Raw genomic sequence first — 26,038 nt, forward strand, 5'->3', positions numbered from 1 at the left:
GATATAGGGCATTCAATAAAAAAAAGCAGAGTAATGACAGGGCAAGATTTCTCCCCTATGATTATCGAAGGAAAATTCCCTACATGGCCCCAGATGTCGACTGCGAGACACATTTATTGGTATCAATCTTGTGGTGCATGCCATTTTATAATCTATAAATCTAGCAAGTCTCATTACAATGCTGTTTCCCATGATATTATAAAGCTTCTAAGACTGGTTGAGATTTCATTCTTTTTTCATAAGGACTCTTTTTGGATGTGGTTATTTGTTCAATTTTAAATTATAGGTGTTCTTATGGAATCAAAACAGAGGATAAGCACATAAACTGTGCAGGACGTTCGAGAAACACATAGCAAAGACAAATGGGTTGCAACTAGTAATGAAGTGGGAATGGTCTCGAAGAATAAGAGATTGCATCTGAATCTAGATGAAAGCCAAACAAAAGTGCAAGGATACCCTAATGCACCTTTCCAGCAAATGGGAGACAAAACCGGTCCTTGTGCAAGAAAAATGGTAGGAGCTAATTTGAAATTTTAAAGACTTACTGGCTGGTCTAATCAGAAAGGGATCTGGCTTATAGATCAGAGTCCAAACCAGGACATTTTAGGTAATTTTACCAAAACCTACCAACATGATCAAGATTTAACCATACATTATGATAAAATATGTTCCCTCATATGGTGAGGCAGCAGATGCCAAAACATCCCCACGAGGAGAGATTACTATCTTGTGCTAGTGCATTACAAAATCTGGCTGAAGACATAAGAAAAGCGTAGAGACAGCTATCTTTGCACCCCATCAATGAATTGTTTAAGATTCTGTGCTAATGAACTTAATGGCACAGGACTGACTGAAATGAAAGCATTACAAAACATATTCACATTTGATCAACAACAGTTCAAACCTGGACATCAAGAACAAAGATCATTGCACCACATCAATTGGCCACTGCATGCCCCACAAGATGGTAGACATTCTGCTTCCTGAAGTTGAAATTACTTCGACGGGAAATCCAGATTCACACTTGCAAACTCAAGTTGTGACTGAAGGCACTGTCTAACTTAGCCGTGTCTCAACCTAAGAAAGTGGACTTGCTTGAAGAAAGTCTTGGCCTCCGCTGAAACTCAAGTTACAAGGAAGAAATTTCCAGTATGGAAAAAGAACACAAACTCCCCTCTTTCATGGAAAAACTAACTACAATTCAGCTTTGTTTTTCTGTGTTTCACCATCCTTGGGCAGCTGAACTTCTAACTTTGCTCTGCAGAGTGAATAAAAGTCATGCTTCATAGAAGGACCAACAATCCTTTCCTGCAATTAAGAAAAAAATAAGAAAAACAAAAAACTAAACAGAGATTAGCCATCAAAACAGGGAAGCTAGATCATAAATAGTACCTTGAAAACTTCAAATGGACAAAAATCCTTGTTATCACAACCCTGACCACACAAAGACAATAGAAAAGGCCTTAAAATAAATAGAAGTATCAGAAGGTAAGGTTCACAATGTTTGTGGTATAAGATGACAATATCAACTTTCGAGTATGGTAGATAATACATAAACTAAAATCAGGCTTAAATGACCATAATATTGATTATAGAATAGATATATGCAGAATTCATAGGTCTGGTTAGCCTATCCCATTAAGTTGTTGTTGTTGTGGAACAGATATATGCTACAAAATAGTGGAGATAAATTTTGAAAATTGCCCAGCAAGTCAGCACCTCAGGAAAGGTATCAAGTTGAAGTCCTCAAGTCTTCACTTGCTATTTTTTTAACCTTTAACTTGCTTCCTCACCCCCCCCCCCCCCACCCCAACCATTCAGCTTCATTACCTATGAGACAAGTCAAGGTCAAATTCTAGCTAGTGAATTGCAACTATCTGCTTTGTTTGATTTAAAGGCATTTGAATCTTCTTCTTCATCTTGCCCCAAGCAAATACAGTAGGAGTCCCTAGTGCAGTTAAAACAACAGTAAAATTTGACACGTGAAAGTATGCCATCAATTAAGCCTTACTGGCAAAGCAACTGGAACTTCGTTGTGCAGTACTTGCACAAAATACTTGCTAGAACTGTTGTCCAGACAGCTGTGCAAAACCAGCATAATGTTGCCAGCAAAGGGTGTCACCATGCTACCCTTCCAGTTTCTTTTCTGAGGAGGTTTGGGAGGAAGTTCCAAACTTTTCTCCCTCTGTATTTGTTCAAATTCTGGAAATTCAGTGAATACCACCCATTAGTTAGAGAAGGAAATTTAAAGTAAATTGTCATTGAGAAAGAAAATGTGGCAGCAGAAGTCAAAACAACAAATAAGGCAATCTTTGTTCAAAAACTAGATTCTGGAAACTAAAATAGAACGCCATACAAAGGTGATTCTATTTATGTTCACACTATTGGAGAGAGTCGGAAATGTCAAAGATAAAAGCTCACCAGATCCCTCAAGAAAAAGACCTAGCAAACAAGAGAATAGTACCAGTGTCTCAGCATGAGCAAAACGAAGCCTTGCCTTCTCATAACTGCCTGGAATAAGGTTTTCTGAAGCATAGCAGAAAAATAATTATGAGCCATCTGAAGGAAAAAAAAGAAAAAGAAAAAGCAGGCCCTTAGATATGAAATCTTTATTTATTATGCTACATCCAAATTCCCGTTAGTACATTCTTCTCATTGTTGATTTTGTGAGAAACATTGTCAATCATGCAAATGGTAAACCATCTAAAGGTGAGGGAGAAAAGTAATCACGCTGATCAATGTTGCAAAGAATTGTACAAGCTACATGAAGCCAAACTTTGATAGTTACAAATTGACAAATGTAGAAGCCTTATCCCTGTTGGGGCTAAAATTTTGTGGGCATCTTGTCCATACCATTATCTATTCATTTGCTAAGCTACAGCTGAATCCCATTCTCCCATGTGGAGATATAAAGCTCTGAAAAGAGGTCACAAATCCAACTTTGGAAACATTGTGCCAACTTCAGTTAAACTGTTGAAAATACAAGGGTTAGAGTCCTAACATGGTAGGCCATACAGTGCAGATAGATACAAAACTTCACGCATGGCTAATTCAAGGTGAAGGCTTTTGATCCAATACTCAGTTTGAATAAACAGAAAGAGGTGTCCTGTCAACGAAAGGCTTCCTTGATAGGTTCATGCAAAAAAATCTTCCCTCACAAGGTTGGAAGTAATCAAAGGTACTTTTTTTTGCAATGTAGTAATACTAGAAGTTAAAGAGAAGTTTTTCCGGAATGAAATTTGCTATCGTTCTTTACCAAGAAAAAGGAAAAAGAAAGAAATTTGTTTCCAATTCTCCTAGTCACTTAAAATTTCTCATTCAGACCCTGTTGGTTAATGGGAGGCAACCACTGATGGTAACAACTACACTCCTTATTTTGAACAAGCTATTAACATATCCACTTCTATAAAAGTTTACCAGTTACCACTTTACAGAACAATAGTTTGTAACAAATTGTTACAATTTGCAAGATTAATTGCCTATTGTTAATTATATGCACTCAAAAATTCTACAAGAAAACAAAAGAACTAAGAAAATCTGGCATCAGCAATATGTGATAATGAATTAACCATGATGACTACACAAACAAAATGGTAAAGTTAATGTTCAAAGACGTCTACTAAGGGTCTGTTTGATAACTCTTCATGAGAACGTTTCTAGTGTTCTTCTATTCTACGGGACTTCTTCTTCTCCTTCTCTCTCTATCGAGAGACCTTGTCCCCGAAACAAGAAAGCACTTAAAAGACAAAATATGGTTACCGCCAGGTGGGTCTTTCAGGTACGACCCCTTTAAGCTATGCCCAGAACTTCGATGAGGGTCACTGGGGTAAAGAAAATGAAGATTCATGTCTCTGGGGTGGGGGCTTCTCCTCTAGGTTCGTTGATCCTGCAACATAGATGCTTGGAGACTAGGCCACATCACAGGTAGTGATGGTGGGATAATTACTGAACTCACTTGAGAACTAATGGGATGGATTTGCTATTCTTGGTTGATTCTTGACAATTTACCCACCTTTTCTAAGTAATTTGTGTTGATAGGTTGTATAGAGTTACATAATTCTTTCTTTCTTTTTCCACATTTCTTTAGTATTGTTACAAATATTAAGTCAGGTTTGCTTCTCATATATATTTTTTGGGTGAAATGCTTCTCCAATATATTGTTATTGAGATTGAGAAACCATTTTCTTCATTGGTATGTTGAAGGGGCTTGATCTTCACAGTTATTAGTTTGTGGTTGGTTGACTTGGTTCAGTATTTGAAATTGTTATTTGCCTTGAATAAAGATTTAGACTTTGGATCTGCTATCCATTGATGTTATTGGAACTGTTTGTATTAATTCAGTAGAGCTATTTTTTAGTTCTACTGTTGGCTTTAATAGAAAGCGATGTGCTTATGAGGTTGATGGGGTCAAATGGAATAAAGATGGTTTCAGGTTTTTTTTTTTTTTTGCCTCATGGCCCTCATCATATCTCATTCTACCAAAATTTACAGAAGTTTAGGACTTTCCCATTCAGTTACATTATGGACATTTGGTTTACTCAAGAATCAGTCTGCTCATTTGGTTTAGGACTTTCTATGTTGTGAACTACTTTTGCATCTTGATAGACAAAGAATGTGAAGTGGTAGGATAGAGCTGTCAAAGCTCAGATTGAAATCCAATTTATGAGTGTACGATTCCAGCAAATGTTGGAATTGGGGAGGGTTCATAACCTAAAGCAGGTATAGCCTTGTGAGTTGAATTTGACACTACTAGGATTTTATTCTGGTGATAAAAAGGGGGGCATTCAAAATAGTTAATGCCTTGTCTCTTTTGATGATCACAATCAGGTAAGTTACTGAAAAGTAATAGTATATTTGCAAGGTGTTCTATTGAGTATGCGTTTCTACTTTCTCAATCTGGTTGCAGACTCAATTTTAACTTCATGTGTCTTTAGCTCAATTGGGGATTCCCAAGAGATGGTGGATCGAATCCATCAAGATTCATTGAACATTCTTATGGCTAATTTATAAATTTTTATGGCATGAGTGGAAATGACAATCATGTATACAACATTGTAGAGTTGAGAAGACAGACAAAAGTATCGAAACAAGCTCCCTCCCCCCCCCCCCAACCCAACCCCCTTAAAGACAAGATTGACAAAGTTTCATGATGCCATTAGTTGGTTTAGTATTTTCGGATGTTGTTATAATTGGATAATGGCTACTAACATTTATGTAAATTTTAAAACTTTGTAAAAGTAGAGAACACTGCCTATGAAATGAATAAATAAACAAAGCCTCAATGTATTTGAACCCGATTTGCCCAGTTTCAGTCCACCAAACCTATGGAAAAGGTAAAAAAGTGGTCGGTCTAATGGTTGGTTCACCCTTTCCAAGTATAAAACTCCACAAAAGAACTGTTCTGGTTGCTCTACTTAAGGTGCCCTTTGTCCATTCCAACTATATTTCAGACCTTTTGGAAACAAAATTACTCTACTAGAGCATGGCACTAGGAGAAAGGAAATGGTTCAAGAGTTCAAATTTCAAAACTGTGCAAATCTATCAAAGTATATTCAGGAACTACTATGAAACATATCAGATTATCATATTACCTTCTTTAGACTTAATAGCTTGCTCCATGGAATGAACAATATCTTGAAGTAGTGGCACTCCAATCCAATAATTTATTGATTTACCATAACCCTTCAGTATGAACAACTCCAGATCATCTGTCCACTCCAGTAAAGCAATCTGAACATGCACAGTATCTTCTAATGTAAGCATTAGACTTTCAACGAACAGAGAACAGCTCGTTAGAATCAAAATCTGCAAGCACTATCAGAGAACTATATAACATTTAAATGCTGTATTCTTTATATATCCGTTTGGTATCGGGATATACTGTATTTTTATCACATCACTTTGCTTGAATTGCTGTAATCTTGGTTGCAAATTGTATATATAAGATCTAGTTTGTTGTCCTTCGTTAATTAGAAACTTTTCAATATACGTTTTCTATTGGTGTGCATGAGTTGTGTGACACCTCTTTAGACCAAGTGTATATGTCTTGTTCTTTACTTTTAGTTTGATGAGAATGCCTGTTTAATGTGTTAGGTGCCCTCTCACCATATCTTATTGTATATATATTTATATTTTTATAGTGGTGCATCAGGTAGGCAGCCTGCACCTTATTATACTCGGGCAATCACATTTTGCATGTATCCTCATATTTTTTTTATTATCCTTTTCCTTTCCTTAGTACCATGCTCTGTTGTCCTTATGCTAGGGAATCCCCTGTAAGCGCCGCATCGATACCGGGATGCGATAATAAGTAGGCAAGGGCAAGTGTGAGTTAAGAATCTAGTCCATAAACATAGAAATATATTAGCTTCCTAGAACATTGGATTGCTGATGGGTAGAAGTAAAGAGTTGATAGATGTTACAAGGATTAGAAGTATTAATATTGCATGCATTCAAGAGACTAGATGGAAAAGTAAAAAAAGCTAAGGTGATGGATGACTTCAAATTCTGGTATTCAGGAGACCAAAGTACTAGAAGTGGAGTACGCATAGTAGTGGACAAAGATCTAAAGAATGATGTAGAGGATGTTAAAAGATTTGGAGATAGAATTTTATCCATCAAATTCGTGTTAGAGATAGAGGTTGTCAACATAATTAGCATGTAAGCACCCCAAGTGGGGTTGGATGGAAGTAGTAAGTTACAATTTTGGGAACACATAGATGGATTAGTGCATAAGGTTTTGGTCCGAGTGAAAAGATTATTATAGGAGGCGACCTGAACAAACATATTGGAAGATATAGGAGAGGCTATGAAGCGGTACATAAAGGATACAGATTTGGGGAGAATAATAAGAAGGGGACCTCAGCTTTAGACTTTGTGATAGCCTATGATCTATCCATTGCGACACTTTTTTCAAAAAGAGAGAAGAGCATTTAGTTACCTACAAAAATGGGCAGCATACTAGCCAAATGGACTTCTTTCCCAACTAGAAAGTCCGACAGATTGTTGTGTAAGGATTGTAAGGTTATACCTAGAGAGAGCTTAACTTCTCAAGATAGATTGTTGATCTTAAATATGTGCCTTAGTATGCCAAAGCGTAAGTTAGGGAAACCTGTTTGCCCTAAGGTAAGGTGGTGGAGAATAAAAGGAGATTCCTTGAAATCATTAACTGATAAAATGGTCAAGCAAGGGAAGTGGGATATTGAGAAAGACGCCAACACAATATGGACTGAAATGACAAATTGTATTAAGAAGTTTGCTAAAGAAGTTCTAGGGATTTCAAAGGGTATTCAAATGGCCCGTACAGAGACTTGGTGGTGGGATGAAGAGTTCCAGAAAACCATTAAGATTAAGAAAGATAATTTTAAGACTTCGGCAAAGGAATAAAGTGGTAAGATAAAAAGAGGTATAATGCTGCTAGAAACGAAACTAGGAAGATTGTGAGAAAAGTAAGGGCAAAGAAATATGATGACTTGTATAACGATCTGAACATAAAGGAACAGGAAAACTATATATAAGATAGCTAAATGAGAGAAAAGAAGAGTGGAGATTTCGATCATGTTAGATGTATTAAAAGTGATAATGGTAGAGTGCTAGTAAAGGATGAAGACATTATGAAGAGATGGGATGAGTATTCTTGTGACTTACTAAATGGAGACAATTCGAGTAGGAATGGCCCAGAAGATTGCATTATCCATCAAGACATCACCCGTCATAGGTATGTATGAAAGGTTGGAGTGACCGAGGTTAAAGAAGCCTGAAGAAAGATGAAAGTAGGTACGAAACTAGGTCCGGATGAGGTCCCAATTGAAGTGTGGAAGAGCTTGGGACTATGTGGGATATCTTATCTAACCGAGTTGTTTGACAAGATTATGAGCACAAGGAAAGTGCCAGATGAATGGAGGAGAAACATTGTAGTTCCAATCTAGAAAAATAATGGTGATATTCAGAGCTACAATAACTATAGAGGCATAGATCTAATGAATCACACTATGAAATTATGGGAGAAGGTTATCGAAGTCCACCTAAAAAAATAAACTATTATCTCGGATAACCAATTTGGTTTTATGCCAGGTAGATCCATGACAGAAGCTATTTACCTACTCAGGAAGCTCATGGAGAGAGATTTAGAGTCTGCAAGAAGGATCTCCATATGGTTTTTATTGACCTAGAAAAAGCCTATGATAGAGTCCCTAGATGGTTAATTTGGCATGTATTAGAGAAGAGAAGGGTGTCGAGTAAATATGTGGATATAATTAAAGACATGTATGAGGACGTGGTAACTAGTGTGAGAATCATAGGATGTCAACATTTTTCCCTTATTTGTTTGTGCTTATCATGAACGATTTAACCAGAACATTCAAGATGAGAATCTATGGTGTATGCTTTTTGCCAATGATATTGTTTTGGTGGATGAGATAGTAGCAGGGGTTAACAATAAGTTGGAGTTATGGAGAACTATTTTGGAATCAAGAGGTTTTAAGATAAGTTAAATGAAGACGGAGGATATGGCGTGTAACTTTAGTCGCCCTAAGATGAATAATGAACTTAAAACTTGAGGAGATAGAGATACCACAAAGTGATTATTTTAGATATCTAGGGTAAACCATAAACAAGGAAGGTGATATAGAGGATAATGTTTCTCAGAGAATTAAAGTAAGATGGATGAAGTGGAGAGGTGTATCTGGAGTGTTGTATGACAAACGTATTCCTCTAAAGCTTAAAGAAAAATTATGTAGGATAGTTGTAAGACCGAGTATGATGTATGGAGCAAAATGTTGGGCAATTAAGAAACTTAATAGAGATAAGCTGAGTGTAGTAGAGATGGGGATGTTGAGATGGATGTGCGGCAAAACTAGAAGAGATATAGTAAGGAATGACCAGATTAAAACAGATTTGGGAGTTGTCCCAATATAGGATAAGCTCCGAGAAAGTCATTTATGGTGGTATGACCACATTCAATGGAGGCCTTCGTGTTGTAACCCGGCAGTCACTGAGGGGGGGGGGTGACTCAGTGAGTCCAATTCCGATACCCAAAAATTTGTCTGATGTCTGGCCAAGAAAAACCTGATATACCTGTCCCTGTTTGCATACAGTCGTATGCACACTCAGCCTCTCATAGGCACTTCCAAGTGTGCACACCCATTCCACATTTCACGCATTTCAATATAAAATGTAAACAACAAGCACCCACAACACAGAGTTTTTACGAGGTTCGGCAATTTGCCTACATCCCCAGAGTAGTGCCTGTAAAGGCTTCGTACCTACTCAATACACTACTTTTGACTGCACCCACAGTCGGGAGCACCCACACCCAATTTTCTCAAGCCGAAACTGAGATGGCACTCACAGTACCAATACAATGTGTAGCACCCACTACACGGGAGCACCCACTCCCGGTGCTTAGCACCCACTAAGCACTCAATAAATAATATAGTAAATTTGGGCTTATATCAATACCCTACAGTTAAGCCTTGCCTAGCATATACATCCACAACTAACTAGCATGCTTACAGTTCATCCACATCTAACCTAGTATGTATACATTCATCCACAACTAACCCTAACATATATACATACATATAATGTAAATCAAAGGTTAGAGAATCCCACAACCGATTGCCTGGGATGACTGAAAACTTGTACTGACAAGTTTGGTGCTCACATCTCCTCTCCTTGTCTTCTTACTCTTCAAAGCAAACACATCCTTGCTTTATTCTCTTCCTCCTTGGCTTTGAGTTAATGTATCATTAATACACCTCAACCACCTATTTTACCTCCTTTAATGGCCTAAAAACATTTATCATCAAGTATTCATGTTCATTCAAGGACCAACAAAGAGGGGGAAGCTTCTTTTGCCAAAACCATAGCCTTCCTTCACTCAAAACTCATTTTTCTTTCTTCCATAGTGTAGGGCTTGAAAAAACGAAGAAGTAGTAACTTGGTTCACCCAAATCCGAGTTAAAATGAGGGAGATATGACCATTTGAAGTTGGAGCAATGAGATAGCCTGAAATGGAATCTTCGTAGGGGTGGCGTAGGCTACACCGGCGGTGCGCAAATCTGGCCGTAGATCTTATCAAAGAGTATATAATAATAAAAGCCGTCGGATTCCCATAACGGATAGTGAACATGAACCGTAGATCTAGGATCATATGACGTCATGATGACGTAGGCGGTCAATGTCGCGTCAGCAGTCAGAAATGTTGTCGACATCCTATTGGTTAGATCGACGCGATTCACGGAGGATTTTCGGCTGTGCCTCATAAAGCATAAGCGACTCCCAGCCCTTGGATTGAGATCTTCAGATCTAGTTTAAATCAGATCTCATGAGATCATGAGAAACAACATCTATCTATGCCACCTTTTGCATGTGCGTAACACCGTAGTAACGTCGATCCTGTGTAGCGCCAGCATATAGTTCTTGATACATCCGACCAATGGAAAATCTCATGCAAGCATATTAAGCTTCCGATCCAGCGCCAATTCGTGAGCACTCTGAGATGGGAATCAAGCCTACGTGGTCGAATCTGGACCATCCATTTCACTTCCCTTTTTCTCCTCTTTATTACAATCAAGCCCCTGCCTTCATATATTTCAATGCCAAACACCCCTTATCAACTAAGACCTTCAAAATCTCAAAATTACACAAAAAACCTTTAAATTTTAAAAATAAATTCAAAAAATTCCGCCCAACACCGAGAGCAACTGATGAATTTTCGGTTTGGATTTTCGAACCGGATTCACGGAAACACTTATAACTTTTTCATACGATATCCGATCGAGATGAAACAAAGTGCGTTGAAACCGTGACTGGACGCTCTATGACTTTTCAGAAGATCCGATCATCTGAATCAGCAATGTAAAAAGACTAAAATGCCCCTAGACCTTTCCAATGACACATCTTTCTCATACATAATTGGAATGTGATGAAATCAGAACCGTTGGAAAGATTGGATTTTTGTCGTATCGTTACATGGAGAACACTTCCTTTAAAAAAAATTTCTTCAATGCCGAAATTTCCCTCGACTGCCATAAATGCCGTAACTTCTTCATACGGTATCGGAATGTGACGAAATCAGATGCACTGGACTAGATAAATTACAATCTATCTTTTTCATGGAGAAAAAATCTTCCAAAAATGTCATTTTCACTACCAAAAATGCCCCCAAGTGTAAATAGGCCAATTTTGTCAGTTTTGACCCAGAAACCCGCACCACATACTAAGGATGTATCAAACCATTCCATGCATACCAAGTAGCTCTGTTATCTCATCGGTGACATTGGACACTGCCATGTCATCATTTTCATCCACATCACCTAAACTAGCCACGTCATCACCTCCACGTCGTCGGGTTGCCAACAAGGACAACCATGAAACAACACTTCAGATACCCTATTGAGGAGGAGTGATCATATTCATTTGGAAAGAGTTAAAAGAGCTAGGGCATACCTAAAATGACTATAAGATAAGTAGTAAGGAAAGACATACAAAGTCTAGGTATTGAATTGAGAGGGGGACTGTACGAGACTATCCATGCTGGGAGTGGGCATGCTTACATGAAGGGAGATGTGGCAAGTTGGATGGAGGAGGCTATATGGGCCAACAAGGCCAATGTGGACACTGATAAGATGAGATGGAGATCCATTTTTGGCGGCGTTGGTCGGTTGGTCCATCTCATGTTACAGAGGTCGGAGGTTGTAAAGGACCATTTCAGCGGTCTGGTACAGTTATAGAGGACTACGTTTGAATGGGTGGTGGAGAGGGTGAAATTGATGAGGGAACGGGCCTTTGCACCAAACATCGGGTGACTATAGAGCGTACGCAGACCCAGAACATGTATGGAACCATCCCTCATTCGTCTCTCCTTTCCATCCCACTCCTCCTCCTTTTTTACTCTAACTCTGGCTCTGGCTTTGGCTCTGGCACCCCCTCCTTCTACTCCTTAACGCCAACTCCCTCATTATTCTCTTTGACACTCCTTCACCTTCCCCTTCCTCTTTCGTTAAGAAATGGACAGGACTAGATGGAGGATGAATCCCCCCAATGCAACCCTATAGTTTAATAAATGTCCGCCTATGGGATTCAACCAGAGAAGAGCGGAATATAGGTAACACAGTTTATTACAAGCAATGCCTACGGATAAAAAGAGGCATTTAATTGGTAACTACTTCAAGAACAAACCTGGAAAAGCAAAGAAAAACAAGCAGGAAAATATCATTTTTTGCCAGCAGACATTATACCTCAAAATGGCTGAAAAGGCTACAAGCTTGATCAGTTATGTCCAACAATGATGCCTCCTATGGAGATGAAAACAGTTTACTTGTTGGAAGGAACTGTTACAAATTAAGAAATCTAAATATGTACTGAAGAATATTTCACCTGCTTGCACAGAAACCAAAGTGAAGAAGTATCATGTCTTGTAAAATTCAGCTGGTAGCGACTCACTAATGCAGATGTAATTTCATCCAGGATAGGTTCCTTAAGTTTATCAACAACAGGCTCCTGATTTTTCCTGATTTTCTGCCAATTTCATACCAAAGCAAGTAAAACAAATCAATATAGTCAATGCTAAAATTTGAGTAAAAAAAATAATAATAATAAATAAATAAAAATTCAGAAAGTGAATACTCCGAATTACTTGGCTCCATGCTTCATTGGAGATTTTCTTTTATTGGCACCAATGTAAAAGCTTATTAATTTAGTAAAAAAGCTATGCCTTCTTACAAGAGCAAGGGCATAAGCACCACTTCTTAAACATTTGGCCGGGAGGGTACAACGACAAATGGTTTTTCGTTCCCCATACAATGGATATAAAGATCCAATGACTACAAAAATAACATAGGTGCAACTGTTATACTTGCAAGGATAATAAAAGATGCAACAAAGAAACACTAACATACAAATCCTTGAGCGTCCCATTCCAAAGGCCCCAACAAGTTTCTAAGGAACTACGTTTCACACAACTATGCATATGAGTATAAAGCAAAATAAGCCCAATAAAAGAGTTAAGAAACTCTTGGATTTCTAGGAATTTCCCACTCAAAACATGCTTCCCTGCAATATGGTGATGAAAATTGTGTACTAGAAAACGAAAAGAAGTAATGGAAGAAATTACCATCCCCTAGCCCCCAAAAAAGTAGTAATTAAGTTTGGTTATGCAATTATCTTTCCATGGCCAATTGGCTATGCAGTTACCTTTTCCTTGTTTGATGGCTTATAGAGTTATAATGTAAAGATTGGAAGAGAACAAGAGAGTAAGAGAAGAGAGAAGGTTAGGGAAGAAGGTAGAAGGAGAAGAAGAGAGATTAAGGGTAGAATGTTCTGTTAAAAGAATGATCTCTCCGACACATATATTGCTTCACTAATATATTACATGGTATTACATACACCTCCCTAGGGAGGTTAAAAAGGTATAAAGAAGAATTACAATATAAGGGGACAAGTAGCTTAACTAGTTCCCAAACTACCCTTAGTACATAATCTCTAACATATAGAGCAAGGAAGAAAAATTGACAGTCTCGTTCCATGGCTAGCTTGCGCTCTTTGGACTTTCCAAACTTAGCGAATTGAAACATCTGAGTAGCTAAAGGAAGGGAAATCAACCGAGACCCATTAGTAGCAGTGAGTGAGAATGGATTGGTTTTTTCAGAAAAAGAAAGATGAAAAATAATTTAGGAATGAGATTATTCACACCCACTAGCATCCTATTGAAGAACCACGAGAGTTAACTACTAGTCAACTAAATACCAAATTACGATGGGCAGTTTTTGGAATCCTCTCACACAAAAAGGAGGGAAATGTCTATATTTCACTATTCATGACCTTGCCACATGGCAGTTTTTCTCTTTATTCTACCACAAGTGCACAAGGGTTAACATGTCCTTGTGGTTGTAATATTTTACACTAGTGTGTGTATATATATATATATATAAAGGACTGCCAATGGCTAGACAATTCAATTCTATCGGCAGTCTCTTCTCCACTCTCCCTGCAGTACCTACTGCCCTTTTCTTCATCATCTTCTTTGTTTATTCTTCTTATAGGTTGTTCTAGGTCTAAAACTGCAACAAGGTCTATCATTGTGAAGTCATCTCATTAGTGCAATTTCAGCCCTAAATGTGAAGGAAGCATGGTCCGAAATTATGATGATGCCATCTTTGTAATTTTATATTTATTTCCCTCTTTTGGCAAATTTAGAATTTTTAACCTTTTGTTTAACTTTGATCCACTTGTCTTATTTTCAGTTGAAACTTTACAAGTGACATGAGTTTGAGGTTCTCTATCACATGGACCCACCTTTGCAATGCCATGTGGAAAGGTCCTGAAGAATAAACTTCACTAGGTAAAGTGAACGAGAGAGGACCAAAAAAAAAACTGTTACCTAGTTGTTGCACTATTTCAAAATATATGGCAGGCCCATGTGAGGAATCTTGCAAAAATGTTTGGTTCATAGGATCACCAAAATAGCCTCTTATGGGAAGGTATCAGAGGCATTGACCTTGATGTTTGCCCAAACCCTGATTTTCTTTTCATTCTGATAATTGTATTGCCAAATACCTTTTTGAATATCACAGCATAAATGTGCGGCATCCCCTGGTTACTGAAATTCTTACTTAAATAGTCAAAGAGAAAACATATCTCAGATTGGGATTGAACTGGACCATAATGTAATATCTCCCAACAAATTTTCTGGCATTCAGCTGGCAGTGATGCCTTCTTGAAAGCAGTTGGAAGGAATACCGAGAGGGTTTACCAGCTTTCTCCTTCAAGTGAACAAAAAAGATAGAAGAGTCAAAGAAGGACGAAAAAACAAGGTAAAAAAGATACAATCAAATTTGTGTTTCATGTACATATTGGCACTAATCGTCCACCTAGCACTATTTCACTGAAGACTTGTATTTCAAAGCCTCAATAACATAAAGCAAGAAATGAGGTTCAGGATTTCAGTTTCAATATGGGATTTTGACCCCCTCACCCCGTCAAAACTGAAATATATGACCAAAATCGATGAAATGGCACCGAAATATGGTCCATTTCGGTGAAAAAAAGAAATCATTGAAGATCACTCAATTCGCATTCCATTTACTTTCAACGAGTGCCGAAACCAAAACATTTCGTCGAAATTTTGGTATTTTGACCGAAATTTCAATCTATGGCAAGAAGAGCATCATCAATATATACTATTTCATTAGAGATTAGAATTTCAATGCTTTAATAACAGAAAACACGAAGAGTATCATCAATATATCTTCTCAAAATTCAATCATCTGAGTGAAGTATATACATACCTTGTATTTTTCACAACAATCAAAAAAACTTAGCAATATATCACTAGCACGGCTCTCACTGGTCACAGCAAAAGCATGAAGCTTTCCTGCTCCAAGACTTCCTCTTCCATTAAACAGCCCAATACCAAATGCCACAGCACTAGCAGAAGTCCGAGGAACCTATTTCAGTAAAAAGAAAGATGCAGAGCATTATGCACTCCAAAAACATTATAGAAAAGGGATAATAACCAACCCCATTAGATGTTGTGTGGACATTCCTAAACCATTCAAAGCACATATAACAGATATATTGACTACCTAGTTACTAGAGAACTTGGGACTGCACTGCATATGCAACACATTGATGATATAGAAAATATGGAGAGGATGCAACTTTACTACAGGTCATCCACTAACAAAAACTACACAAATCATACAAGGTTGGTTAAGCCTTTTTATGCAGCACCATGATAATTGGGAATTGCAGCAAAATATTTCAGAAGCAAGCTAAAAAGAACATCTAAAAACAATTTGCAGAATACATCACACCAAACTTGCAATATCACCACAGGCCAACGTTGCAAGGCCATAATAAGTAGCTTTTCAGATGTGTCCAGAACTATTATGGAAAACAACCACATTTACTAGTAAAGTCATTCCAATCATCAAATACTACGTTTTTTCTATCAAATTGATGCAGGTAGCCCAATTCGAGTGGGCCTAAATAGGCTTAATTTTGAGCACTCATGAATTATGTCTTGATGTATACACTAATGCTGCCCTTCCCTAAAAGTTTGAGCTTCTAACTGAAACAGTGGCGAACATGGTATCAGAGTAGGAAGGTCAAGTGTTCAACTCCTAGGAAGTCCATCGGAAGAGTTTTCCCGACATTTCTTTTCCAGTGCTGCATGAGCTTCACGTGCAATGACCATGGGATCTTGGCCTGCACATGCAGGGGAATGTTGATGTATGCCCTTCCCTAAAAGTTCGAGCTTTTGGGTGAAACGGTGGCAAACAATATGGGACATGGGCTGACTATTCTATTGTAATGGCCTAATTCTATAAGCCTAAGTATGAGGGTGTTTTGTATTCTATACGAAATTAGATGTTAGTTTCTAGTTTCTATTTTCATTTCTCTTGAAGATTTAAGATTTAGATTGCAACTGAGTCCACATTGAGTTTGTATTTCGGGTTGCTTTGCTTTTGTTAATGAATTTTTGAATTTGGTCCTAGAAACTCTAGGAAGCTCGTATTTTTGAATTCCCTGGTTCTGAAGTTTAGGAATGTTTCTAATTTATGAGTTAAGCTTAGAAATAGACGGTTTAGGTGTTTGATAGTCTATATAATAAGTAGTCTGCCAGCTGTGTAATGCAGTAATTTGATTGAATGAATGAGACATAAAGGTTGCAGAACAGCAACTCAACAGTGTTATTTGTATCATTGTGCGGAAATCCCAGGGTTAGGGCCTGGATGTTTGATGCTCATCTCTTTGACTGTTCATTCTCTATTTCTGCTTCAGTTACTTGCTGTGATTAACTGCTGTTACCAGGTCAAGAACTTCCAAATATTAACCTTAGGTGGTGTCAAATAAAAAAAACAAACAGAGCATGAGAAAACCTTGGCTGAGACAAGAGATGAGAGAACAGCATAGTTAACCACTAAGTATGAGTTTTGGCTACATAACTCGCATCACTAACATCTTAAAAGAAAGAATTTCCCCAATTACAGCATGCATACTTAGTCACTCAGTATTAAAGATGACACTGTGTAAACCTGATGCATGGACCACAATCAAAGCATTTGCAGCAAACTAAACGACCTTCAGTGTTACATCTATTTGAACCTAAAGATTACAAGATATATCAAAACTCCATTTCAAATTATTACAAAAAGCTCCAATCCTAACAAAATTTAATATAAAAGAAGAGATATGCTTAACCTGGGTTGCCTTGATCACAAATGTGTCCTGGTGATATTCTTCATCAAATAAATCTGGAAATCTTTCTCTGGTTCTGACTGCAAGATGATACAACTCATCTTCTCCTTTACTGATCAATTCTCCACCCTTCTGCCATCCTTTCCAAGGGGACTGCCACCCCCATAACCAAGAAGGGATTTGCTGCAAAGATATATTGATTTTTTGTGCCTTAGCTTTCACATCCCTTAGAAGAACTTCCAAACGATTGGCCAAGTTATCTAACTCCCTCATACGGTTCGTGGTAGGAGACCGAGTTCCATGCCTTGCCTGCAAACCCAGAAATAGGCACTTGAAATAACTTCTGACAATCATCTCACAAGGAAAGCCATCTCATCATACAAGAAGCTGTCTCAGGCATTAAGAGAATAAGATGCATTTGATTATTCACATTTATATCCTCAAGTTCTCTAAGGTTTCTACTTCTAATCTTGTCTAGGTAGCCGCTTCACTGCCACGGGTTATTTACTACTATTTCTACCACTTTGCTTACTTGTCTTGATCCTTTTACATCATTTTCTTTGTTCCCTTAGATCCTAACATGAGATATTCATATTAGCAATATGAGATGTCAAGAATATTTTTCAGGCCAGTGATGTAACAGATCAAGTGCAAAAACCAAAATAACACCCTGCGCAAATGCGAGCTATTGGATATAGGGTCGATACATGTACACCATATATTGCTTTCTGAGATACTAAATGGTATGCAAAAATGTAAAAAGAATTTACAATTACCACAAGATTTAAGTGGATCGCAGTGCATCCATCTGGAATGGTAGAAGCTTCGTAGTCATTGGCGGTGACATCTTTCACAGCACCATATCTGCATTGTAGATAAACAACAAATAATCAATCCAGACATGAAACAATCTCTTCCCAGTGAAGTAATGTGATCAGAATATGGAGGATGTACTTGCATCGTAGAAGATATAAAATCAGTGTTAAAAGGTGATTGGTATTACTATCTGAAAGGACTACTAATATTAGAAATTTCTCATGTACAGTTGCTAGATTTTTCATCATTTTACAAAGAAGGTGCTCTTGAGGCTAAATTTATGAAAGCAATCCAGCCACTAACTCCAAATGCCAAATCTTTAACATGCTATATCACCCTGTAATCGGGGCTGGACACCCATTCTGCATTCTTGCATTCTTATAACTGAGAATGAGAACATTGTTTGGATACAAGTTTCATTGAAATATATTCTTGATTTAATCCTCACATCCCTTCCGCTTTCCATCAAACAACTTACAGGCATTTACTCCTAACAGCTGAAGCATTAGTTTGTTTGAGAGACCCAAGAGCCAAAGACAAAAGATGTAGTTCGGCAAGGAGTTCGCATCGCAAATGATGCCAAAATGGATCAAGTCTAGAAAAGCTCCAATCTCGAGCTTCTGCATGAAGAGGACCCTGCACCGGCTCCAAGCGAACAGAGCCTAACAGAATTCAAAGAGTAGATGTGAAACAGGGGAAAAACACAGAGTAATATCGTTCTGATTTCAAATACAGCTCCGTTTCTCTCCATCGAATTGCTGGGCTACGCTTGAAATCAAGCTCGTATGTGTCAATATCACACCCATTTTTCCCCGAAGAGAATGGAAGAGCTGACGGGTCATCTGGATCAACAGAAACAGCTGGCAATCCTTCTCATTCGATCCTGAGATTACAGAGAGAAGGAGGCAATTCTGTGGTGGATCATCAACGGTAACCACCTTGAAATCTTCTCCGAGAAGCCTGAAGCGTTGTGATCATTTCATTTTATTGCAGAAAGCGGCAGACAGTACCCGAAGAAGCCGGGAAAAAAAGGGACAGAGATTCCAAAGAGGTGAGTGAATGGCATGATTTGGGTACTCCACAACCTAGATCCTAAAGGAGAAGAAAATAAATTTGAAATGGAATTCGAGATTCCACAAAAGTAGACCGACTTGCAGACAGAGAGAACTCTACAAATTAGTAAGGAAAGACTGACTGGTCCCCGCAACGGAGTACGGCTTTGAAAACCTGTAAGTCGATGTGACGAGGGTTAGGTTACATGTTGCGTTAGTGTGTTTAGCCTAATTCTGGACCAAGATGGTAGATCTATAACCATTATGCAGTACAGGAAGGAAACGAATTCAGGGGAGTTTTGCAGGAGGATCATGATGACGTCTCCTTATTTGGTACCCAGGTTTTGATAATCCAACTGGGTTTTTTCCGTAGATGAGAATGAGTCTCTGCGAAGGTGTAGATTTTTCCATTAGTCTGATATCAAACAGGGTTGATCACGGAATTCTGAGGCGTTTTTCGAAGCAGAGTATGTGTGGAGTGGGAGGTGATTCGAGATGGGAATGTTGGGAAAGTGTTCATAGGAATGTAACGGTCATATTACCTTTAGCGCAAGAACCCAGAATGCGTATAAATCGCATTCCAGAATGGGCCACGTTTTGGACGCATTCCTGGATCAGAATGCATTCATACCAAACGCAGCCTATTAAAAACAGATAAATTCGCAACAAAATGATTCCATCTCGAAGTCCCTATACACCGAGCAATTTCCCAGCTCGAATTCATGAATTTAGCAGTGATTGGCAAAGGCTTCCTTCCAACTAGGCTATCAAACCCGTTGGCAAAGATCCATCTCTCTTAGAACATAGAGAGTAGTATATAATTATACTTGTTTTACTATCAACATAATCATATGTAGAATTCGTGAAATCCAACAAGAGCAATACTGAAAGAACTAGAATGAATAAGGAAAGAGAAGAAGATGAATATGGACCAATCAATTTACAAAGAAATGTGTGAAATGCAGATATGGAAATAAATACCTTGTAACGGTCGAGAGATGCTGTCTAACGTCGAAGGTTTCATCAGACTTTGAAAGTATCAGGAAAGCCAGAACTAGAAGCTGCACTAGAAGTGTCGCCATGGTCATCTTTCTCTCCATGGGAAAGAGCACAACGGTAACAGAGACTGGAATAGAGTTTGGTTTAAGTAAACTTCGAATAATTTCTACATAACAAAATTTGAATTACTTTGCCTGTTTATTTTTAAGAAATAAATTGAGATTTCGTGTTTGAATCGCTACGAGAGGGAATATCCCTTACAAAATTTCATAGCGCACTTCATATATCTTACACGCTAGAGAGTAACGTGATGCAAATCCCTCTTGTAGGAAGGTGACACGTTGCCATCAATAGTAAAAATATCACGTTTTGAGTACTATATCATTGTTCTAAGAAAAGAAAAAAAGAGCACTAAATTATTGTAATCGGGGTTAGGCCATTAAACAATCAAGAGGAAGTTATCCATTCCCATAATAATAATAATAATTATTATTATTATATAGGAAAGAGTTTACATCAAAGTTAGTTTTTATTTTATTTTATTTTTTTAATATAAAAAAAATGATGCTCCATGATAGTGATCATAGCCTCCAAGCCAAAGACACAAGCAACGAAAAGCTTTATGCCTTCTTTTCAGCATTATAAACGATATAAATTAAGTTTGGGCAAGAGAATGCTACCCGTGTGTGTGTGGCCATTGTGCTAGTTAAGGATGTGAATTTGAAATCGAAATCGAACCGAGCCATTTATATAAAAATCACAAAACCATTTAGTAAATGGTTCAGTTATGGTTTCAAGTTTAAGACCGATTAGTTAAATAGATTGGGTTGATTTTAACCGTTTAACCTGTTGGTTTCAAACCAAATTGACACAGTGAAAATCAAACCGTTTAAACTGTCAAAACCAATCCAATTAACATGTATAACGATTAAATATTTGGTTGTTTTAATAAAACATAATGATTTAATTTAAAGAATAATTAAGGACCATAGAGGCTGCCCAACAATTTATTCAGTAAGTTACTCATATTATGTAGTTATGTGGTTAAATCCTTGTTTGTTCAATGCATCATTTTATTTGATACAAGATTAAAGCGTTTATCAACAAAAGCAAAATTTAGTAAGCATGCGAATAAACTAGCACACCTATTGCTAACCGTTTAGAAACCATATGGAATAAACCGCGATCAAAATCGTTTAATACCGTGAAACTGATACCATTTAAAAACCGTGGAACTGGAACCGTTTACTAAACAATTGCAGTTTCAAAAAGTGCAACAATTTAGTAAATGGTGCGGTTTTGATTTCAGCTAAATAAATGTGAATCGAACCGCACCATATACATCGAAATTGAACCGATTAATACCCTTAGCGCTAGCCAACATACCAATGGAATGTTTCGTAGAGGCATCTTTAGAACATGGGGTGGGAGCAACGCAATCATTTTGTGCCCCCTTATGTCAAGGTGTAGACACACATAAGCTGGTAGCCTAGTTCGGTAACGTTAGATACTAAACATTTCAAAGGCAAAATACCATTTATGTAAGGTGAAATTATCTCCATACCCTTTAATTAATGTAAGATGGGAAGGTATGTTTGACCTTCTGAATGTCTATGTGAAGGAACCTGGCTTCATCTTCTACCTCTTAACTTGTCATCTCTGACAAAGTTGAGAAGGGAAAAACAAGCAAATATGTCATTTTTCAAAGACGAGGACAAAGAGACAAGTGGAGAACCAAGACACCAAGAGCAGAGCCATGCAAATCTCAACACATCGGAACAATTGTTGCACTATAAGGGCATAAAAAAGTAAAGTAACCATAATTTATTTTTTGTTATCACCAACCTTGTTTACAACAAAGACTTTCCCTTTAAAAACACCTTGCCCTTGTATTGTTTCATATTGGGCCTAGCTGGACCGTCGGGCTGGTCTGATGTCATTCTATAGCAACCCTTACTCATATCAGGCAGGCCTGGCCCGGCCCAAAGATTTTCAAACTTATGTACAGCTACTGTTTGGCTAGACAGGGCCGGTCTGACCGGTCAAAGCTTGAACCAGTCCAAGTTTAATCCATATATATAACCCTAGGTTTTATATCGTTATCTCTCTCACGTCGCTAGGGTTTTGGGTACATTCTCTCTTGCTCAGGCGGAGGCGTTGTCCGTTCTAGTTCGAGGACAGGGGCGACAGGTTTCGAAGGAGGAGCAATCATGGTTTGCTTTCTTCATGATTTCATATTCCTTCCTTTGTCATATAGTTTCAAACTTGATCTGTTGTCACTAATCGTAGACGTTCGTAAACTTAGATTTGCTATATGGCCCAGAAGAAGTCGTTGATGTTTACTCTTTCGATTGAAGTTTTCTTTTAGATCTTGTTCAGAAAGTTCTTTTCCCATTTTAGATTTGTTTTGCGTCCTTTGTTGCAGATTTGGGAGTGTCAGAGCCCATCCTAATGATGCTAATTAGTTTCCTAACCATTCACAAGAAAGACCTGCGTCTTTTTTTCTTCTTTGGATTATGTGTTTCTCCCACTGTTGCGGCCTGCATTTAGGGTTTCAGAAATTTGTATGGTATTGCGTCGATATATATATTTTTTAATATAGACGATAATTTATTGCGAAATTCTAGGCACAAGTTTTGGATGGGGTTGCTCTAGTTTTGTTATATTTTACTCGGACGATGATACAGTGATGTGTTTTAAGATGTTCCATTTCACAAATTGTATTATCATGTCAGAATAAATTTTAGCCAATATTGTAAGGAAAATAACAATCTCCCTCACCCCCATCTCCTTCCCCCCTCCCACCAAGAAAAAAAAAATGTTTGTTAGATACCTAGTTTCAAATCTTGCACCACCTTGGCATGGAATTACATTATAGTACAATATGAACGTAGAACTGTTCGTATAGTTAAACAGTGTTCAGTGAGACATGCATATCGTCCAATGGATGATTTAGTGGTTTTGGATAAACAGGAGCAAAAGTTAAAACAAGAGGAGATTTCACATGTAATTAAAAGAATTAGCATTCTGGTAAATTTTGTTTCCAGTATGAATTAAAATATTGTGGATTAGATGGTTCCAGGTAGCAGTGCAGTTCACAGGTTTAAACTTGTGAACTTAGTATTAAAGTATAAGTCAAAAGTGTTGGAATAATTGTGAAGGTGGACGGTGGTATCAGGGTCAATTGTGGTTAATGTAGTGAAATTGTTATGGATTTCTATCTGTAATGACAAAATTATAATTATCTTCTCATGTGCCCTAAGGTGTGATAGCTGTCATATATGGATTTTTTATTAAATTGGTTACATCTTTTCTTTTCTTGTTATCACATGGAATTCACCATGATATGATTAGCTGCGTTTGAGGGTTTTTTATTGTCACTTTTTATGAACCTTGTACACTTTTCTGTTAAATATTTATGAATTACATACATTGGTGGAAGTAGATTTGCATAGATCATGAGTTGCATGAGTTTTATGTTTCATGTTGTTATAAGGTGTCACTGATGGGGTACATGTTTATACAACTGGAACCTTTGTTTCTTTCCTCCAAGTTATTTGGATAAGGATTTTTTGCCCTTGTTTTCTTTTTCATGATCTCATCATTGGGTTCTGTTGGGATGGAGTTTTGATGTGGTGGTATTCAAGATAGTCAGCATGAGTGATACTTTTTTTTTAATACATGCTATCTACGTTTTGTACTTTTCTACAATTTTAATTCATTTTCCTTTAATTTGAGGGGAAGTGTGAATGTTATAAATGAGCTCAGCACCACCTCTGCTGGTTCTAGTTTGAGCTGAGTTGTTTCTACTGTTGTTAATTTCAGGCTCGAGGGTTGAAAAAGCATTTGAAGAGGCTCAATGCACCAAAGCATTGGATGTTAGACAAACTTGGTGGTGCATTTGTATGTATAGAATTCCTTACACCTGTGCCTTTTCTCCTTGTTATTGTTTCTTTTTGATCCGGCTCCTCTCATGTTTGTTTTGTGGTGCAGGCTCCAAAGCCATCATCTGGGCCCCACAAATCCAGGGAATGCTTGCCTTTGATTCTTATCTTAAGAAACCGTTTGAAATATGCCCTTACATACCGTGAGGTCATTTCTATACTGATGCAACGACAGGTTCTTGTTGATGGGAAGGTTAGGACTGATAAGACGTATCCCAGTGGGTTTATGGGTATGTGTGCACCAATTCCTTGTTTTGTCTCAAATCTAAATTCTGCTTCTTTGATTGTTTAAGTTTTAGAGACAATACCTCACAAAGAAGTGGAAGGATGGATGAAATCTGGCTGCCTGTCCTGCAGCATGTGTGAAAAATTCCATAAATATGGTCATGTTCACTTAAGTGCGGTTCTCTCAAAAAGTTATCCTTTTGTTCAATTAAGTGTGATATTCTCAAGAAATCATCCTTTATTGTATGTATCCTCACAAAGAAATAGAACTCGTTTAGTCCTCCTCCTCTGATGACGATGATGCTTGTTCATAAATTATAAAATCCTTTTCCTAGATTGCTAGATGTATTGATCAAGTTTTTTCTATAGAGAAACCTCCCCCTGTATTGATCTATTTATTTGAAGTACTGAAATTTAATACTGCTTTTACCTCGACTGCTAGATGTTGTATCAATTCCTAAAACAAATGAGAATTTCCGTCTCCTTTATGATACCAAGGGTCGTTTCCGTCTGCACGCAATCAAAGACGAAGAGGCAAAGGTTAGTCTGCAGACCTATATCATCATGTCTAATACTGATCTGTACTTTTTTTTCTTTTGTCGCTTCTCTCCCCCTCTCTCAAGGAGTAGAATTTTTCTGAGCTATTTTCTAGATGTTTTGACATTTATCACAAAATACCAATGCATGCTGGGCCTTGATATGCACCACTTTGTAGGGTATAATGATGACTGGCAGTTGACTAGTCCAACTAAGTCAAATGAGCGATCACAAGCACTGAATCATTTTTGTTCTGTTGCACCCAGCCTGTTGTTCGGCTTTTTGCCCCTAGTGGTTGGCCTCTTGAAACAGTCACAAATGCTATTACCGTACTATTTTGTCTGATGTAGCTGGCATATGTTTTTTCTTTTTCACTCTTGGTTTATATTACATGAAGGTGTTTGTTTATCTAATGTTCAGTCACCTCTTCTTTCTGGTCAGTTTAAGCTATGCAAGGTCCGTTCTGTGCAATTTGGGCAGAAGGGTATCCCATATCTCAGCACTTATGATGGACGCACAATCCGTTATCCTGACCCACTCATCAGGTCCAATGACACCATCAAGCTTGACCTTGAGAGTAACAAGATCGTTGACTTCATTAAGTTTGATGTGGGGAATGTGGTCATGGTTACTGGAGGTAGGAACAGGGGTCGTGTAGGAATTATCAAGAACAGGGAGAAGCACAAGGGTAGCTTTGAGACCATCCACGTTCAGGACGCCACTGGCCATGAGTTTGCCACCCGTCTGGGCAATGTCTACACAATTGGCAAGGGTAGCAAGCCTTGGGTAGCTCTACCCAAGGGCAAGGGTATTAAGTTGTCCATCATTGAAGAGGCCAGGAAGAGGCTTGCAGCCCAAGCAGCTACCACAGCTTAAAGTTTTTATGATGACAGTTTTTAGAGGTATAGCTGGGTTTGTTAGTTTGAATCTGCTGTTTAGCTTGATGATCAATCGTACTTCAATTTAAATTTTGTTGGTCCCTTGGTAGTTTGGACAAAGTTTTGTAGTCAATCCAGATTTAATTTATGTTGTGGATTGATGGAGAGGTAAAGATTTGAATCCTATTTACTTTTTTTGTGCATGCATTGTAGTAGGATATGCTTGTTTGCGCTCAATCAGGTTGGACTTGGCCGATTCCAGAGGTGCTGGATCAAGCCCGCAAGATAATATCTATATTTATATATTTGGCCTAAGGTTTCCTTCACCCATGGTGGGAATCTTCCATGGAGAATCGAGTGCATCTCCATCCTCTTTCCTTCT

General features: G+C 37.9%; 2 protein-coding genes across 12 annotated transcripts; one reads left to right on the top strand and one right to left on the bottom strand.

The window, feature by feature from the left end:
* Positions 1-678: 678 nt before the first annotated feature.
* Positions 679-20,184, bottom strand: LOC122087726 (multiple inositol polyphosphate phosphatase 1-like). 11 transcript variants are annotated; one of them, XM_042656938.1, is made up of 11 exons: positions 20,055-20,184; positions 17,982-18,069; positions 17,209-17,514; positions 15,291-15,449; positions 12,382-12,522; positions 12,243-12,299; positions 5,592-5,730; positions 2,422-2,526; positions 2,012-2,202; positions 1,393-1,434; positions 679-1,308 (listed from the first exon to the last, which is right to left on the bottom strand). In XM_042656938.1, the coding sequence occupies exons 1-11, from the start codon at positions 20,171-20,173 to the stop codon at positions 1,195-1,197; spliced, it is 1,461 nt and encodes a 486-aa protein (XP_042512872.1). In that variant the 5' UTR covers positions 20,174-20,184; the 3' UTR covers positions 679-1,194. The 11 variants fall into 11 exon arrangements, 8 of the variants coding, with proteins under 8 accessions (XP_042512872.1, XP_042512870.1, XP_042512873.1 ...); XM_042656936.1 differs by having other exon boundaries at positions 5,592-5,805; XM_042656939.1 differs by having other exon boundaries at positions 2,007-2,202; positions 5,592-5,805.
* A 1,960-nt stretch (positions 20,185-22,144) lies between these two features.
* Positions 22,145-25,859, top strand: LOC122087339 (40S ribosomal protein S4). The gene is made up of 5 exons (XM_042656427.1): positions 22,145-22,285; positions 23,898-23,975; positions 24,066-24,246; positions 24,684-24,781; positions 25,220-25,859. The coding sequence occupies exons 1-5, from the start codon at positions 22,283-22,285 to the stop codon at positions 25,652-25,654; spliced, it is 795 nt and encodes a 264-aa protein (XP_042512361.1). The 5' UTR covers positions 22,145-22,282; the 3' UTR covers positions 25,655-25,859.
* Positions 25,860-26,038: the final 179 nt, after the last annotated feature.

This window comes from Macadamia integrifolia, chromosome 8, assembly GCF_013358625.1.
Source record: "Macadamia integrifolia cultivar HAES 741 chromosome 8, SCU_Mint_v3, whole genome shotgun sequence".
Taxonomy (NCBI): domain Eukaryota; kingdom Viridiplantae; phylum Streptophyta; class Magnoliopsida; order Proteales; family Proteaceae; genus Macadamia; species Macadamia integrifolia.